General features: G+C 44.9%; 1 protein-coding gene across 1 annotated transcript in view; it reads right to left on the bottom strand.

The window, feature by feature from the left end:
- MCTP2 (multiple C2 domains, transmembrane 2) overlaps positions 1 to 19077 on the bottom strand; it is a 265399-nt gene that overhangs the window by 177092 nt on the left and 69230 nt on the right. Inside the window, 3 exon segments of the mRNA XM_010845889.1 lie at positions 4485 to 4593; positions 5693 to 5755; positions 15996 to 16032. Of these exon segments, the coding sequence (XP_010844191.1) occupies positions 4485 to 4593; positions 5693 to 5755; positions 15996 to 16032 (209 nt within the window).

A 19077-nucleotide genomic window follows, 5' to 3' on the forward strand; every position in this document is an offset into this window, starting at 1 on the left:
CTCCTCAGTCCATGGGATTCTCCAGGCAACAATACTGGAGTGCCCTCCTCCGGGGGATCTTCCCGACCCAGGGATCAAACCCGTGTCTCTTACATCTCCTGTCCTGGCAGGCGGGTTCTTTACCACCAGTGCCACCTGGGAAGCCACGCTGTTATCACACTTCTTGTTCTCAAATCTCCCAACTACATTTTAGGACAAGCTGCATCATGCCCATTCTGCAGATGGGTACATTCCATTTCCGAGTGAGTGAGTTGCCATAGGAAATCACAAGCCAGGAAGTGGACTGTCACGCCCCAGTCCTCTTCTTGACCCCCAGAGCCACCCACTCTGCCAAGACCCGCCACAGCCACTGCCTCCCTGCAAGGCCCCGATGAAGTCTCTATACCTCAATCACCTGAACTAGGACTCCTGCTAAATGGGTTGAAGCTGGTGATCTGTGTGACATTTTAAAATTGTATATATGTCTTTTCTTTTTCTTTTCCGGACTTATCACCAGGTCCCATGTCTTGAAGGCCAGAACTTAAGTTGGATTTCCCTAATGAAGAACTAAAATGCTTTAGAAGCATTGTGTGTATAAACCACCAGTCTGGCCACGGGGTTGCAAAGAATTGGACACAACTGAGCAATGCAACACGTGGCACTGCAGGACATATGAAGATCAATAAAGTGGTCACCCCACTAATGCAGTACCAATGTTAACAGGGAGGATCAACCATTCATCCCACTAAGGTCTGTAGAGGTAAAACATTTATAGCACTGAGATGACAAGGAGCTTGTGTCTGTGAAGAACATAAAAGACTAGATAGAAGTTCCATTTGAACAGATCTTGAAGGACACTTAGTATTGAAACATTCAGCTACTGATCTTATATCCAGAAAATCAGAGACCATGGGATCAGTTCAGTTCAGTTCAGTCACTCAGTTGTGTCCAACTCTTTGCAACCCCATGAACTGCAGCACGCCAGGCTTCCCTGTCCTTCACCAACTCCCAGAGTTTACTCAAACTCAAGTCCATCTTGTTGGTGATGCCATCCAACCATCTCATCCTCTGTCATCCCCTTCTCCTCCTGCCTTCAATCTTTCCCAGCATCAGGGTCTTTTCCAATGAGTCAGTTCTTCGCAACAGGTGGCCAAAGTATTGGAGTTTCAGCTTCAGCATCAGTCCTTCCAATGAATATTCAAGACTGATTTCCTTTAGGATGGACTGGTGGGATCTCCTTGCAGTCCAAGGGATATAGAATACATAGTGTAAATTTCGTCACATCACAATGCTCTTTGTACCTAATTATGTTAATTAGGTGAATACCAAATTAAATTATGTTCAGAGAATACAAATTAAGTAAGAGGCAAATGTATAATGAGGTCCAGCCCCAGGAAAAGAAAACGTTATATCTAAGACAGGACTGAAACTCTCCATACCAGGAGAAGCACGTGTTTCTGCTCGCCTGCCTCGGCTCAGTGCCTGGAGCAGAGGTCCTCACAGCATGGTTTCTGGGCGAGCTGCATTGTGATTGCCTGGGAACCTGTTAGAACTGTAAGTTCTCGGGCGCCACATCAGACATCCTCAATCAGAAACCTCTGCGGGTGGGCAATGCGTATTTTCACAAGTCCTCTAGGCTGCTCAGACATTCACTCAATTTTGGAAACTACTGGTCCAAAGGACTGCATTGGATAAAATTCTGAGTCGGGCTCCATAGAAAACATTGTCAGACCGATTAGACATGACAGACATGTGCCCTGCCTCCACACAAAGGAGCCAGGGCACAGGTGCAAAGAGTATGATCCCTGCAGAAACCAACAGTGGGCGTCCAACGTGCCCTGATCACACCCTAATACCTGTGAAAATCAAGCAGTAATGAATGCAGTCACAAACACTTTCTGGGAGGGGATGTTTTCTTAATGGATAATGATTAACCTTCCCAATAAATAAAAGAGACAGGAACAGTTACTACCGGTTATAAAAGACACAGGTGCTAGAACAGGTTATGACCTAGACTCCTTAGTAGGTATTTATCTTTGGATTATATTAGGTGTACAAAAGATAAAGCCAACCTGTCATCTGATGTTTAGCTCTGATGAAACCATAATGGCAGAGATGACTATGATAGGGTTAGAGCACAGACCCCAGCCTCTCCTTTGGCCCTGAAGCAGTGAGGTGTGGAGTAGCTCCGCATAAACCTTATTGTTTCGGTCCTTTTCTGATGCAGGCAATGGTTTCTCCATCATTTGCCAACTTTACTGAGCATCTATTGGGTGTCTGCTGTAAGTGTACCAGTGTGATACAGCAAGGCTGGTGTGGCCAGACCACTCACACAGATAAGGGATAAAACAGCGAGAACAGATGGCAAAACCGGAAAAGGGGGAGCTGGTCCTGGAAGAAGTCCAAGGTCTGGGCACATCTCCAAAGTGACAGACTTTTGGAGTGTTTCAAAAATTCAGAACAGGACATGTATTTTACAGGTTTACAGCACTTTCTTTCAAGTCAGGTTAAATGAACTCTCTGTGGAACATATTTCTAATCTCCAGATGAGTTGTCCCCAGTCAAGCTCTAAAATGATCACCATTTCATGGAAGCATCCACCAGATACCGTGGGTTCCCAAAAAGAGTTGGGATATTCGTGGGTGGGCAGTTACCTGACTCTGGTTTATGATCATGTCCCTCAGATGTGATTCCAGGTACGAAATGCTATCTACCCCAAACCTTTCAAAATAACCTTAAGAGAGCTACCTAATACAGCACAGACATTTTATAATAAGAGTACACAATACCACTACCCAAGAAGTTGCACAATTGATAGATAAGAAATTATAACTTTGATAGAAACACTATTTCCCAACAAGGAGAGAATGAGATTTGTTCACTATTTTGAAATCCTGAGACATTACAATAAGAAAGAGCTAATTTTGTTTTAAAAAACTCCACCCTAAAAGATGGTAGTCGACTGAGATCAGGTGGATGGAAGACACCACACTCCTAAACGGGAGCAGTAGAAAGAAAGTCACAGCACAAAAAGTTTCAGGGACAGAGGTGAGGCAAGAGGATAGGATGGCAGGAAAACCAGGGACGCTCCAAGCGTCGCAGCAACAGAGGCAGGAAGCAGAAAATGGCCCGAGCAAGTACCAGCGTGACTGGTTGGCACAGCACACAGAGCAGCTGGGCGGGCCAGCACTGCCCTGTTCCTCTGGGGCTGAGCCGTGATCAGCAAAGGTACTTGCAAGCAGGAATGGTGAGCATGGGCACGAAGGCAGAGAGGAAGGCCTTCCATGACAGGGGAGAACCAGGAGCTGCTGGTAACTGGGAGGGATGGGAAGGACCTGGCCTCAAGGACTGGCTCTCCCTGTCCAGATGCACTCCACTGCTGCTCCGTGAAGACAGGACACAGTACCCCAAAAAAGCATCTACAGACGGCAACAGGGACACATAAACAAAAAGAGGAGTGGAAAGCACAGCAAGAGGACCTCCAAGGGAGGAAGCTCCAAGCAGGAGATTTTTAATGTATACTTAACGCTTTCAAAGCTGACGGCAATATCCTATGCGTGAAACAAACACGCTGTGTGCTCAGTCACTGCAGTCGTGTCTGACTCTTTGCAACCCTACGGACTGTAGCCCGCCAGGCTCCTCTGTCCATGCGATTCTCCACCAAGAATACTGGAGCGGGTTGCCATGCCCTCCTCCAGGGGATCTTCTCAACCCCGGCAGAGATCAAACCCACGTCTCCTGAGTCTCCTGCACTGCAGGCAGATTCTTTACCACTGAGCCCCCAGGGAAGCCCAAAACAAACATAGACTGTTCTAAACAATTTTTTAAAAAGACAACTCAAAAGATGAACAGAATAGCACAATGGTCATAACAATTAATGAGAAAATGAGTGAGCTGGAAGGCCCAGCTAAGGAATTCTTCCTGAAAAAAAAAAGTAATGATAATAATGAGAATGAAAGGTAAGAGACAGAGAAGACAGACAGAAGGGTGACCCTTCCCTCTTTTCACAGCTGTTCCAAAACAAGAGTAGAGAGGAACCAGCAAAAACCCAAAGAAAGACACAAAATTCTTTAGAATAAAAAGACTGCACCTTCTAGACAAAATAAATGAGAAAAGATAACAAAGGAAGAACAGATATATCCTTCTCCAGGGGGATCTTCCTGACCCAAGGATCGAACCTACATCTCCTACATTGCAGGTGGATTCTTTACCACTGAGCTACCAGGGAAGCCCCATAAAGCACTTATAGCGATGTTTCCGTCTACAACTTTATGTGGTTATTCATATTTGATGATGATTATTAATATAATCAGAGAAAAGGACGGTAAGATTTTATGTGTTTCAATAACTCACTGCAAATACCTTAATACTTGGAGAAATTTAGATTGAGAGCTCCAGTCTACCACCAGCCGTGCTGAGACAGAAAAGGCTGACTCGCAGGCTTGACAGAGGGTAGAGAGGAAGAGGTCCCCAGGTTACCGACAGGGCACAGGGCCAGGCCTTACCACAGCGATCCCGGACCACCAGGTTCCGACCTTCCTTCAGGTGGATGGTGAGGAGGTAGGCAAAAGGGCTTGGCAGGTTACTCAAGCCATCGCCAGCTTCCCTGAGACCCTGCACAGATGGAGAAGTAAGTGAAGTCAGTTGTCTTGGGCCCGAGAACAGAATGTGGAAATGCTTCTTCATTTAAGCACAAAGGATGCTTGCAATCATGGCGAATCTTCTAGCATCATCCTCCACCCCAACCTACTTCGATGCTTACCCTGTTCTTTATCTTTCTCCCACAGGGATTCTATGAGAATTCATGACAAGAGTTTTGAAATATTAACTTTTCAAGAAGAAGTATTGATAGATAAGTTGCATGCTGACAACTGACATCCCCTTAAACTCACTCATGTCCTGCAGGATCCTTGATCCTACAGCTTCCAGTGGAGCATCTAGAGAGGACTCAGCACGCAGAGGTCCAGCCATGGGGTGGGCTCCCACGGGCCTGGTCCACACCTCTAAGCTCAGATGTGGGATGTCTCCCTCCTCTTCTCCCCTTGCCCACCACCCCTCACCAGTTCACGTGTAATAGAAAGATTCTAGTTCACGACGACTCAGATGACAGCCTGCTGATCCATGGCCACTAACACATGTCCCTCCCTGGGTCCCCACAGGAGACACTTCCTCTCTGGGCCATATTTTTCTTTCATATGAGAGTCTCACCTCTCCCAAGTTCCCTTCCCTCTCCAGGAACACAGCAACTTCTATAAGCCATTATATCAAATTCGAGTCTGTTTCTGAATATTTATTAACTGAATCCAATTCAGGTTTTGAAAAGAGCAAAGGTGTGTCTTTGGGAAGAAAATGTACAGATAAAATGATGTGTTGTTCACTTATTTGACTTTCAATTAATCGATCTGTGGCTAAGTCACTCTCAACCTGCCTTCTTTTCAAAGTTTCTTGGTCCACATTTCAAAGCACTTCAAAATGGCTTTGTCTCCTGCACCATCTCCCTCATTCTCATGGCTCTGTATTTTTAGAAGAATCTATTCCACTCTGACAAATCAATAGATACTGAATTCATCTCTTCCAGCCACAATTTGCAGGGCCTGTCTTTGTGGGTGACTACAGTTCCACATCCTTTAGAAATAAAAAGAGGCAAAGATCCAAACCTTTGATAGGAAATATTTATAGTACTTAGTGTTTGTTTTTAAGGAATGTCACTTACAGATTGCTCTTCAGAATGTTGAGATGTCAGAGCAGCATTCAGATCACCACTTCCACAGAGATTCTGTCAACAAGAAGAAAAAAAAGAATAACAACCCTGCTTTAAAAAAGCCAAAGAATATCCACCCACAAGGATACCCTTTATCAGGTCTTTCCCTTTGAAGCTGCCATTTGCATATTCAGTTTCAGATGTGCGGGCTGCCTTCCAGAGCGTGTGGTGAGTCTTGGCAGTAAAAGGCTGACTCACTGGAGTCCATGAGGCTGCAGCCTCTGCCCTCTTAGTCACTGATCAGTGTGTAAATAAGGCCGATTCTAATCTCCTGTGGGGCAGCCAGCACATCTGTAGTTCATGCAAGTCATCAGCATGCCAGCAGCTTTGTCCCAGGGGAGGACCAAGGGCCATCCTGCCAGGTGCCTCCATCGGGGACCTGCCTAGACCCCGGCCATAAAGGAGAAAAGGGTAGAACAGGTACCAGAGACCTGAGCTCGTCAGTCAGGTAGGACCCATTTCAAACGTGATCAAAAAGATGTTCCTCCAACCATAACCTCATGAACAAGAACCAATAAGGAAATGCAAGTTCTCTACAAACGATCTCAGATGGGGAGGTGTCTATATTTCCCAATTTAAATATGCCTCCAATAACCAGGAAATGATGCCAAGGGGCAATGACGTGAGTATGGCTCAGCAGTAAGTACGGGACACAGTAGACATCTGCACTCTTATCAGCTTTCTCTGTACAAGTGTGAGGTCCCCAGGAGCTCTGGGATTCTATGAAGGTTCTGGGCTCGATGTGAGGCTAGATGCCTACGTGAAAAGGCACAGACAGTGGAAGGGAAACGGGCAAAAGGCCTCCCAGCACTTGGGGTGTGTCCCCGTTTGTTGGACCCATTGGCTGGGGCTCATTTCCTGTGGGAAAACGCGATTTCTCCCTCCAAACAAGGCTGAGTAACTCTGAAGTTGTGGGTAAATTTACACACAGGCAGAGATTGCTCAGATGACCCTGAAGCTGGTGACCCTGAAGAGGTGAAGGTGAGGACCAGATGCACTGTGGTCATTGATCCTTGGCACAGCAGGCTCAATTCAGAGAGCCTGCCTGAATGGAAGGCAGACTGGCTCCAGGACACCGCCTCTCTCTCTCCCTCTCTTTCGAGTGGAGCTTAGGCAAACAGAACCTGAATTCTAGAGCAAAAGGGCATTTCTTCAGATGCTACAAGGGCCAATCAAGGGCTGCAAACAAGCAGGGGCTTTCTGGTCCACCCCCTGTACACACACTGACACCACCAAGTGCTACAGGAAGGAGCCCCGATCACATCACGTGGGGCCTCGTAAGCCCACACCAGCGAGCACAGGGCGCTCCTACAGATGTCTGCACCTGAGCGTCGCCCTCACCAGCGAGCACAGGGCGCTCCTACAGATGTCTGCACCGGAGCGTTGCCCTCACCAGCAAGCACAGGGGTGCTTCTACAGATGTCTGCACCTGAGCGTCGCCCTCACCAGCGAGCACAGGGGCGCTCCTACAGATGTCTGCACCTGACCTTCTCCGATCACATCTGCCTCTTCTCCCAGTCTTAGTCAAATGTCCCTCAACTGTGAATACATTTCATGTAGGACCCAGGGTCATGGCAGGCACTTGGACCTTGCTCTAAGGACCCTAGCACTTCAGTCACTGGAAGCCCCAGCTGTGGAGGGACCACGACCACCCATCTCTCCCAGTGTGAGCTTGACCCCAGTAGCAGACAAGGAAAGGAGCAGCTGGGCCTCCGTCACCTCTCGTCTGGTTGGTTAACATCTACTTGTGTTATGTGTAAAATGACACCCAGGAGAGCGAGACAGGACAGCCTGCGGGCTGCTTTATGAGGACGGTCAATATATCAAACTCAACTCTCTCAAGTTCAGAAGATGTCTCCTCATGCCTTTTACACTATGGCATTCCCCACAGTCATCTCCTAGAAGCTGAGCAATTCCTCCTCTACCTGATCTGCAAAACCAACAATGTCCCGATCAGGTCTTCATGTGCAGAACCAACAAGTAACATCTGCTGTGTGATCACCCCGTTAGTGTCTCCAGTTTCATGAAACAAATCAACACCCCCCTGAATCAATCCTATTTGAAGGCAGTTCTGCAAAACCACTGCCGCTGGGATCAGAATTCCTGTTTAGAGTGAGTGGTTATGAACTGAGTAACAGGGGGCCCAGTATTTTCCACGACCCAACAGGAGAGAGAATGTTCCCTAAGAAGCAGCATTCCTCAACCAGCACACCTACACACTCTCCCAAAAGAGGCCTCCCTGCACTTAATGGTAACTGATGAAGTGACAGCTAATGATAATGCTCATGGAGTGACAAATGAGCCCACATCATCACCATCATTTACATGCTATCAGAAACGATCACGGGGCTTTCCTTCAAATACACGATAAGTCTTCCGCTTAGAATAACATGGAAATTAAATGTGAAGAATGACATTAATTCAATATGATGGCTGGTTTTACTCACAGAAAAGTCACAGAACTTAAAGTTATGGTTCCCATGGCCCCTGTAACTGTCACCCGTTGTATATACCCACCAAGGAAGGAAAGTGATCACCATAAAGAAGACAGGAAAGGCCTACAGAAGCAAGGGAGGACCGGGTTACAGCCGCTGGGGGACACATAACTGAACATTTCCTTATGCTCTGCATGGAGCCAAAGGATTTATTCATTGAGTAAAAACTGCATTATTTTCAGCTTTTTTGTAAACCAACTAACAAATTGGTAACTTTTTCATTAAAAAATTACAATTAGTATTTTTCTTGTAGGAATACTTGGTATCTGCCATCTTGAGATTTTTGTTGTTGTTCTCAACAAGCATAATCAAGCACTCTAATTTTTCTTTTCAAATTTTACTTTAAAAAAGTTAACACATAGTGAAACTGGCTTCTTACATGTGAGTATAGTATGATGACATTTTAATACACGTATGTATTCATGTAACTACCACTAGTATTAGGACACAGAACAGTTCCCCCCCAAAAAAATCCTGCATGTGATCCGACTGTGATCCAGGTGTTCCCTCTCCCGACTCCATGGCAGTCACTGACCTATTCTTACCCTACAGCTTCATCTTTTTTCAGAATATCATACGTATGCAAACTTTTGACACTGGCTAACACTGAAACCTGTATGCAGGTCAGGAAGCAACAGTTAGAACTGGACATGGAACAACAGACTGGTTCCAAATAGGAAAAGGAGTACGTCAAGGCTGTATATTGTCACCCTGCTTATTTAACTTCTATGCAGAGTACATCATGAGAAACACTGGGCTGGAAGAAGCACAAGCTGGAATCAAGATTGCTGGGAGAAATATAAATAACTGCAGATATGCAGATGACACCACCCTTATGGCAGAAAGTGAAGAAAACCTAAAGAGCTTCTTGATGAAAGTGAAAGAGGAGAGTGAAAAAGTTGGCTTAAAGCTCAACATTTAGACAACTAAGATCATGACATCCTGTCCAATCACTTCATGGCAAATAGATGGGGAAACAGTGGAAACAGTGGCTGACTTTATTTTTCTGAGCTCCCAAAATCACTGCAGATGGTAACTGCAGCCATGAAATTAAAAGACACTTACTCCTTGGAAGGAAAGTTATGATCAAGCTAGACAGCATATTAAAAAGCAGAGACATTATTCTGCCAACAAAGGTCCGTCTAGTCAAGGCTACGGTTTTTCCAGTAGTCATGTATGGATGTGAGAGTTGAACTATAAAGCTGAGCACAGAAGAATTGATGCTTTTGAACTGTGGTGTTGGAGAAGACTCTTGAGAGTCCTTTGGACTACAAGGAGATCCAACCAGTCCATCCTAAAGGAGATCAGTCCTTTAGGTGTTCCTTGGAAGGACTGATGTTGAAGCTGAAACTCCAACACTTTGGCCACCTGATGCAAAGAGCTGACTCATTTGAAAAGACCCTGATGCTGGCAAAGATTGAAGGCAGGAGGAGAAGGAGACAACAGAGGATGAGATGGCTGGATGGCATCACCGACTCGATGGACGTGAGTTTGAGTGAACTCCAGGAGCTGGTGATGGACAGGGAGGCCTGGCGTGCTGCAGTTCATGGGGTCGCAAAGAGCTGGACATGACTGAGCAACTGAACTGAACTGAACATCTTTCACTCAGCATAGTGCCTCTGAAATCCATTCAAACTGGCAATTTTTTAAATTGCTGAATGCTATTCCACAATTATGAGTGTACTATAATTTGTTTATCCATTAAGCACTGGTTTTAACCATTTTAAACAAATGTTTCCAAGGGCATACTCAGGAAAAGACAAATAATCTTGAGTATCATTAGTGATGAAAAGTCTTCATATGATAAAGCTCTCTAATTATATACAACATCCAGAAACTCAGCACTAACATGTTGGCAGAAGGCCAGTCATCTCTCACACAACTCCTCCTCTCACCTTTCGGGTAAGTGGAATTTGTGTGTGTTTGCATGTGTGCGTGCGTGCGCGTATGTTTTCTTTTTTTAATGACAGCAAATTTACATCAATATTTCCATTTTATCTTGCTTTAAGGTATAATTTATGGAAAAGTAAAACATACAAAACTGCACAACTTATTAAAATAAGGAGATATTTGCATGGATGGCTCAATTGTTTAAAAAAGGAAAAGAAAATCTCCAGTCACCAAGGATCTTAAGAGCAAGACACTGATGTGAAAAAAACAACATTTTCTTTTGTTTACACTATGTGTGATCTTGTACAAATATCACTTCCCACGCGGCTGTCTGAAGGATCTTACCACGAGGAATACACAGGAAGTCCAATAACAAGCAAAGTAAACAATCGTTGACTGTTTAAAACTTTAGTGGAAGGAGATGTAAACCCACATGCAGGAAAGCTAAATAAGAGTAACAAGCTGGCTGAGAAGATCACCTGGATGGTCTCTGGGAACTACTCTATCCAAGGACATGAGTATAGCAAATGATATACATAATACATATAGAATTAATCACTTAACCCACATCTATTATTGGATGGGCCAAAAAGTTTGCTTGGGTTTTTCCATAGGATATAATGGGAGGAAAGGGACATAGGAATACCTATGGCTGAACCAAGTTGATATATGACAGAAACCAACACAACATTGTAATTATCCTTCAATTAAAAATAAATAAAGTAAGAAAAAAAAGATGTGATGGAAAAACCCGAATGACCTTTTTGGCCAAGCCACCATTAAGACTGTGAATACTCAGGATGAGTGTAGTCAGAGACACAAATACCTACAGGGAAAGGAAGTAGCAAGAAGGGCAGAGGGCAGATGGCTAGACAGACCATTACGTGATGCTTGAAAACAGTGACGGAATTCAAACAACTCAGGTGGCAGTCAGAGGTCACAGTCAGAATGCCTGTTCAGAAAAATTCAGGTCCACCAAATGGCTGAGTCCACGTGTATGCAATTTTCATATAACTTTTCAGGAGGTTATTGATCACACAATCATGGTATACACATTTATTTTCCCCCACTCCCAGAATTATTTAAAATGTTATCTAATACACAAAATATGAATCAAGTATGTGCATCTGTGTGAATATTCACTGCCTGTACCAGCAAATTAAAGCCCAACACTTGTGTTTATAAAGTTTAAACAGTGAAACACAGTCCCATCTATCCATTTGTGTATTGCCTATGTATATATTTGGAGAAGGCGATGGCACCCCACTCCAATACTCTTGCCTGGAAAATCCCATGGATGGAGGAGCCTGGTAGGCTGCAGTCCATGGGGTCACTAAGAGTTGGACACAACTGAGCAACTTCACTTTCACTTTTCACTTCCATGCATTGGAGAAGGAAATGGCAACCCACTCCAGTGTTCTTGCCTGGAGAATCCCAGGGACGGGGGAGCCTGGTGGGCTGCCGTCTATGGGGTCGCACAGAGTCGGACACGACTGAGGCAACTTAGCAGCGGTATGTATATATTTATACACTTTCTATGGCTAATTTCATGCTACAACACCAGGGTTGAGTAGTTGCTACAGAGCAAGGGCTATGGTTCACAAAACTGTACCTATTTATTACCTGGCCCTTTATAGAAAAAGTTTGCCAACCTTGATATAGGGAACTTCTCTTACCACATTCAGTAACATGTGCCCACTGACCTTCCATAATCATTTTCAAGACTGCTAGCAGAAGGTACTTTAGAAATAACAATGGTCCCCTCTTTACTCTGGCTAGCACTTCATAATCGACAAATACACACTTCTGTTAACTTCTTATAAGAAGTCCATGGACTGTCGCTAGTAATTCACCAATTTACAAATTGAGAGCCAGAGCTAAGAGGTTAGTTGGTTGCCGAAGAGAAGCAAGAAAGGTTAATTAGCCCTTCACCTGGTTTCTGCTCTTCAGTGCACACAACTGAGCCCAGAACCAGGAGAATCTAAGAGCAGAACCTTCACGTGACGTGCACAACAGTCAGCTCTGACCAGTAGTAGACAGAGACCTGGAGCTACAAACACCTAAGTCTGAATCCCACTTCTGCTACGTCCTGGCTTTGTGGCCTTGAAAAGTTCACTTAAGTTCACGGCCACAGGAGCATCTCTCAAAGGGGCAAAAAAATCTATTACCCTTACAGGCTGTGAGGAGAAAAATTCATTCCTTCAGAGATACCTGTCCGAGTTCCTTCTTTGGCCCAGTCACTGTACAAGGCTCTCTGTATAAGGAGTGAGTCCAGCAGGTGTGGCCCAACGAGACTACATTTAAACAGCACTTAGCAGAGTTCCTTCCACACAACCTCTCAGGGTGCTATTAAATCGGTGTTGCCATTCTATTATTTTTTATTACTACGAAGACAGTGGATGTGTTTGGGAAGACTGAAGAAAACAACTCAGTGAAGGTGGTCAGTAACCCAAGTCCACCCCTTCAATCTGACCATCCCTTCCCCACCGACACTCTTATGATGGCAGATAGACCATCAAGGTAGGGGCTTCCAAAGTGGTGCAGTGATGAAGAATCTGCCTCCAATGCAGAAGATGTAGGAGATGTGGGTTTGATCCCTGGGTCAGGAGGATCCCCTGGAGGAGGAAATAGCAACCCACTCTAGTATGCTTTGGCTCCGTCACTTCATTCTCTCTGGAGTTATCTCTCCACTGATCTCCAGGAGCATACTGGGCACCTACCGACCTGGGGAGTTCATATTTCATGTCCTATCTTTTTGCCTTTTCATACTGTTCATGGGGTTCTCAAGGCAAGAAGTGGTTTGCCATTCCCTTCTCAAGCGGTCCACATTTTATCAGAACTCTCCACCATGACCTGTCCTTCTTGGGTGGCCCTACACAGCATGGCTCATAGTTTCATTGAGTTAGACAAGGCTGTGGTCCATGTGATCAGATTGGTTAGTTTCCTGTGACTATGGTTTTCAGTCTGTCTGCCCTCTGATGGAGAAGGATAAGAGGCTTATGGAAGCTTCCTGATGGGAGAGACTGGCTGAAGGGAAAACTGGGTCTTGTTCTGATGAGTGGGGCCATGCTCAGTAAAACTTTAATTCAATTTTCTGTTGATGGATGGGGATGTCCTGTTATTTACAGGAGACAAACTGGTGGAGGTAATGAAGATGATGGTGGCCTCCTTCAAAAGGCATGCACTGCTACACTCAGTGCCCCCAGCCCTGCAGCAGGCCGCCACCAGTCCACACCTCTGCTGGAGGCTCCTGGACACTCATGGGCAAGTCTGGGTCAGTCTCTTGTGGGGTCACTGCTTCTTTCTCCTGGGTCCTGGTGCGCACAAAGTTCTGCAAGGAGATCCAACCAATCCATCCAAAAGGAAATCAGTCTTGAATGTTCATGGCAAGGACTGATGCTCAAGCTGAAACTCCAATATTTTGGCCAGCTGATGCAAAGAACTGACTCATCTAAAAAGACCCTGATGCTGGGAAAGATTGAAGGCAAGAAGAGAAGGGGATGACAGACGATGAGATGGTTGGATGGCATCACCTACTCAATGGACATGAGTTTGAGTAAACTCTGGGAGTTGGTGATGGACAGGGAGGCCTGGCGTGCTGCTGTCTATGGGGTCACAAAGAGTCGGACACGACTGAGTGACTGAACTGAACCAGTACGCTTGCCTGGACAATCCCATGGACAGAGGAGCCTGGCGGGCTGCAGTTCACAGGATTGCATAGAGTCAGACACGACGTAGCGACTATCACACACATACATACACAATCAAGGCAGATCTCAGGATGGAGCCGTCTTCCTCTCTTCTCTCAGCTTATTAACTTGTACCTGCTTCCCTACAACTCCAATCTGAGGCAAACTCACTTTTTGCTATTCCCAGTGTCCACAGCAGGTATAGCAAGCATCACTGCATGCTACTGATCCATCCTGCCCTGCCTGTGAGCAAACACAGCACCCAGCCCACAGGGTACCTTGCATCTGCTCATCCAGTATCCCGGGTGGTTGCTATGGTAGCAGAGTCGCCTGGCAGGATGGGAAAGCCCCTGTGCTACGTCCTCAGAAATAACTCTGACACCTCCCACCATCCTCTCCAGTCACACTGCTTCCCTACTGTCTCTGACATACACCAGGCACACTCCTACCTCACCGGAATCTGTAGGCTGTATCTTTGTCTACTTCAGGAATGCTTTTTCTCCCAACATGTGTACAACTTACTTTCTCACCTCCTCTAGGTCTTGTATAAATGTTTTCTTCTCAGAAGAGATATTTCCTGACCACTGCGTTCAAAATGGTCACACCTCCATCTCAGCACTCCTAAATGCTTCCTCTGCTTTATTTTTCTCCATCCAATCTATCACTTTTTGAGTAGATCTGAAGCCCCCCACCATCTAGAATAGGATCCACAGGAGGAAGTACACTGTGGTCTGCTTTGTCAGCTACTGTGTTCCCAGTGTCTCAGGGCAGGATCGGCACAGAGCAGGTATGGGAAGAAGGGAGGGAAAAAGAAAAACGGGAACACTTCCATGAAGGACCCTGGGGCACGGTTCACACGCTTGTCTCACTGGCATCATTTATGTTGAGCAATGATTTCTGACATAAAACAAAAATAGTAAAGAACACGTAACTGAAGTGTCGAGAAGCCGATGCCCTCGTTTAATTCTGCAGACTGTCGGTTGTTTCCTTGCCTCTGTGGTTTGACATCTTGCTTCTCTGTGGTCACTAAACTGAAGCTCTGTGGTTGCCAAGCAGAGTTTCTGGAACTATCCCAATAAGGTACTCCTCTAAACCACTCAACTCATCCATGTAAGCTTGCACCAAAGTGGGCTGTTTAAAACTCCAACTTTCAGAGTGTTAGGGAAGGAGGGACCCCATTGTGGGGTTACATCAGTGGTGGGGCAGGGATGGTATTAATCCTTCCATTCAGGATTATTGGCTACAGACCATGATAATAAACCATTCCTTCACTGTAACTTAAAGGAGGATTTAAAAGGGCACAGTGGACACTGAAAAACAAATACCTTCCTTTGATGATCAACTCTTTCTAGATCACCAGCTCTGAGTTCTCCTGAACTGCAGATCTACATTTCTCTAAACCCGGGGCATCCTGGTGGGCTGCCATCTATGGGGTCGCACAGAGTCGGACACAACTGAAGTGACTCAGCAGCAGCAGCAGCAAACCCCTAATATATACAGAGTTTTGCACACGGGCTTTAGATTCAAACAATCCTCGATTTAGTTCCTGGCTCTGACACTTACTAGCTGGATATTAGGCAAGTCTTTCAACCTCTTTGGCCTTCGACTTCATGCTGAAAACATAATGATAAAAATAATACAAGTAATAAATACAACCATAATCTTAGCAGAGTCCTCATTGGGCACTTGCGATTGCCACGTACTGGGCTATGAGCATTCTATTTTTCTAGTGTCATAAACAACAACCTTAACTACTTGGATTTATCCCCCACCTATCTGAGTCTTAGCCTCAAAACGCATCTGCTTCAGGCCTTTCCGGCCACAAACTCGGAGCAATCTCTCTGCTCCCCTTTCACCTCAAATGGCTTGTTATCTCACACTGTCTAGAGACTGCCTCAGAGTGCTGGTCACTGTTTCCAGTAATCGGGTCTCGTCTCGACTCCATCATCAACACCAAGGACGAGACCTAGAGGTGACTCTGTATTTTCTCAATTCTTAACCATGAAAAAGTACCTTGTAAAATACCTACTGGGGGGAATGCTGACAGGAGAAAGAAGCAAGAAAAAAACAGCAAAATAAAAAGAAGAAAAAATAAGTGACTCTCCCTTTGAGTCTCCCTAATTTTATCTTCTTCATGTAAAAGGAGACATTTGGGAATGCCTTCAGAACTCACCTACCTACTCAAGGTCTCCATGGGTCAGCATTTCCCCCAAGCAAACTGAATTTCTATGGCCACCCCCAGCACACAGCCATCAACTTCAGACACAAAATGAATCAATATATTTTACATAAGTTAGGTTTGCAGAAAGAATGGGGAAAAAGGAAGAAGACATTATCTCTGCTCTTCCAGTCTAACAAGAGAGACTGACTTCTACACAGCTGGCCGAACACACAATGGTGGTGGTGGTGTGGGGCTACAGCATGAGATGCCGTTTTAGCATCTCGAGCCCTGAGTCATGGTGATGAGAGCAACGGGAAAGAGTTTCATCCATCAGAGGGGGAACATACATAGTCACATATAGGAGGCAATCTGGTTGCCAGGCAACCATGACAGGCTATCACTTTGAGTGAAAGAAGTACAACTAATAAAATGTCAATCATAAAAAGGGACAAGTCTCGCATGGAAGTGTTGCAAAATGACCTGCCCATTTGAACCTGTAGACAGGAGAGGAAGCCTATCCCATAGGACATTAAGAATCTCAGCTTCATTAGCAAGTGAGACAAATCCCAGCACAGGCCTTAGACCACGGATGTTCCATCCCTCACCTCCTTGGGAAAGCTACCCATGAAATAAGCTACACCAAGGATACCGGCAATCATTAATTTTGTTGTGCACTGGGTATGTCACATGCCAACCCATACCTTCCTCCTCAGTTCCCACCCATTTCATAAAAGCAATAGAATGCTATCTGCTACTCATTAGAAGAAACAGATAAACCAGATCTGAGACAATGATTGTTGTTGTTGTTCAACCGCTCAGTCATGTCTGACTCTTTGCAACCCCATGGACTGCAGCATGCCAGGCTTCCCTGTCCTTCACTATCTCCCAGAGTTTGCTCAAACTCATGGCCATTCAGTCAGTGATGGCATACAACCATATCCTCTGTCATCCCTTTCTCCTCCTGCTTTCAATCTTTCCCAGTATCAGGGTCTTTTCAAATGAGTCAGCTTTTCCCATCAGGTGGCCAAAGTATTGGAGCTTCAGTTTCAGCATCAGTCCTTCCAATGAAAATCCAGGGTTAATTTCCTTTAGGATTGACTGGCTTGATCTCCTTGCAGTCCAAGGGACTCTCAAGAATCTTTTCCAACACCACAGTTCAAAAGCATCAATTCTTCAGTCCTCAACCTTTTTTATAGTCCAGCTCTCACACCCATACATAACTACTGGAAAAACCATAGCCTTGACTATATGGACCTCTGTAGGCAATGTCTCTGCTTCTTAATATGCTATCGAGATTTGTCATCGCTTTTCTTCCAAGAAGCAAGTGTCTTTTAATTTCATGGCTGCAGTCACCATCCACAGTGATTTCGGAATCCAAGAACATAAGGTCTGTCACTGTTTTCATTCTTTCCTCATCTATCTGGCATGAAGTGATGAAACCTGATGCTGTGATCTTCATTTTTTGAATGTTGAATTTTAATCCGGCTTCTTCACTCTCCTCTTTCATCTTCATCAAGAGGCTCTTTAATTCCTCTTAATTTCTGCCATAAGGGTGGTGTCATCTGTATATCTGAGGTTACTGATATTCCTCCCCACGATCTTGATCCCAGCTTGTGCTTCATCCAGCCCAGCATTTCACATGATGTACTCTGCATGTAAGTTAAATAATCAGGGTGACAATATACAGCCTTGATGCACCCCCCTTCCCAATTTGGAACCAGTCTGTTGTTCCATGTCCAATTCTAACTGTTGCTTCCTGACCTGCACAAAGGTTTCTCCTTTCACAAAGGAGCAAGGTAAGGCGGTCTGGTATTCCCATCTCTTTAAGAATTTTCTACAGTTTGTTGTGGTCTACATAATCAAAGGCATTAGCATAGTCAATGAAGAAGAAGTAGATGTTTTTCTGGAATTCACTAGCTTTTTCTATGATCCAATGGATTTTGGCAATTTGATCTCTGGTTCATCTGCCTTTTCTAAATCCAGCTTGTACATCTGGAAATTCCTGGTTCACATACTGTTGAAGCCTAGCTTGAAGAATTTTGAACATTACTTTCCTAGCGTGTGAGATGAGTGCAATTGTGTGGTAGTTTGAACATTCCTTGGGATTGCCCTTCTTTGGGATTGGAATGAAAACTGACCTTTTCCAGTCCTGTGGCCACTGCTGAGTTTTCCAAATTTGCTGGCCTATTGAGTGCAGCACTTTCACAGCATCATCTCTTAGGATTTGAAATCGCTTAGCTGGAATTCCAACACCTCCACTAGCTTTGTTCAAAGTGATGTTTCCTTAGGCCCACTTGACTTCACATTCCAGGATGTCTGGCTCTAGGTGAGTGATCACACCATCATGGTTATCCGGGTCATTAAGATCTTTTCTGTATAGTTCTTCTGTGTATTCTTGCCACCTCTTCTTAATATTTTCTGTTGGGGCCATAGCGTTTCTGTCCTTTATTTTGCCCATCTTTGCATGAAATGTTCCCTCACAGATCACATGACTTCAGCAGGACTCCCATTCATTTAAAAAATATGTAAGGACAGACTTGTGGTTGCCAAGGGTAAGTGGGTGGGGAAGGGAAGGAATGGGAGTTTGTAGGTAGGAGATGCAAGTTTTTATACACAGAATGGATCAAAACAAGGTCCAACTGTATGGCATAAAGAGCTACATTCAATATCCTGTAACAAATCATAATGGAAAAGAGTATTTAAAAAAAAGAATGTGAGTGTATATATACATACATATATATATATATATATATATATATATGTAAAACTGAATCATTCTGTTGTACAGCAAAAATAAACACAACAGTGAAAATCAACTATATTTCAACAAAAAAATGTAATTCATTGATAACAAAGGCTCTACACCTTTCTAAATCTGAAACTCCAGTACTTTGGCCACCTCATGCAAAGAGTTGACTCATTGGAAAAGACCCTGATGCTGGGAGGGACTGGGGGCAGGAGGAGAAGGGGACGACAGAGGATGAGATGGCTGGATGGCATCACCAACTCGATGGACGTGAGTCTGGGTGAACTCCAGGAGTTGGTGATGGACAGGGAGGCCTGGCGTGCTGCGATTCATGGGGTCGCAAAGAGTGAGATACG

This window comes from Bison bison, unplaced genomic scaffold (genome assembly GCF_000754665.1).
Source record: "Bison bison bison isolate TAMUID 2011002044 unplaced genomic scaffold, Bison_UMD1.0 scf7180017864227, whole genome shotgun sequence".
In the NCBI taxonomy this organism is placed as follows: domain Eukaryota; kingdom Metazoa; phylum Chordata; class Mammalia; order Artiodactyla; family Bovidae; genus Bison; species Bison bison.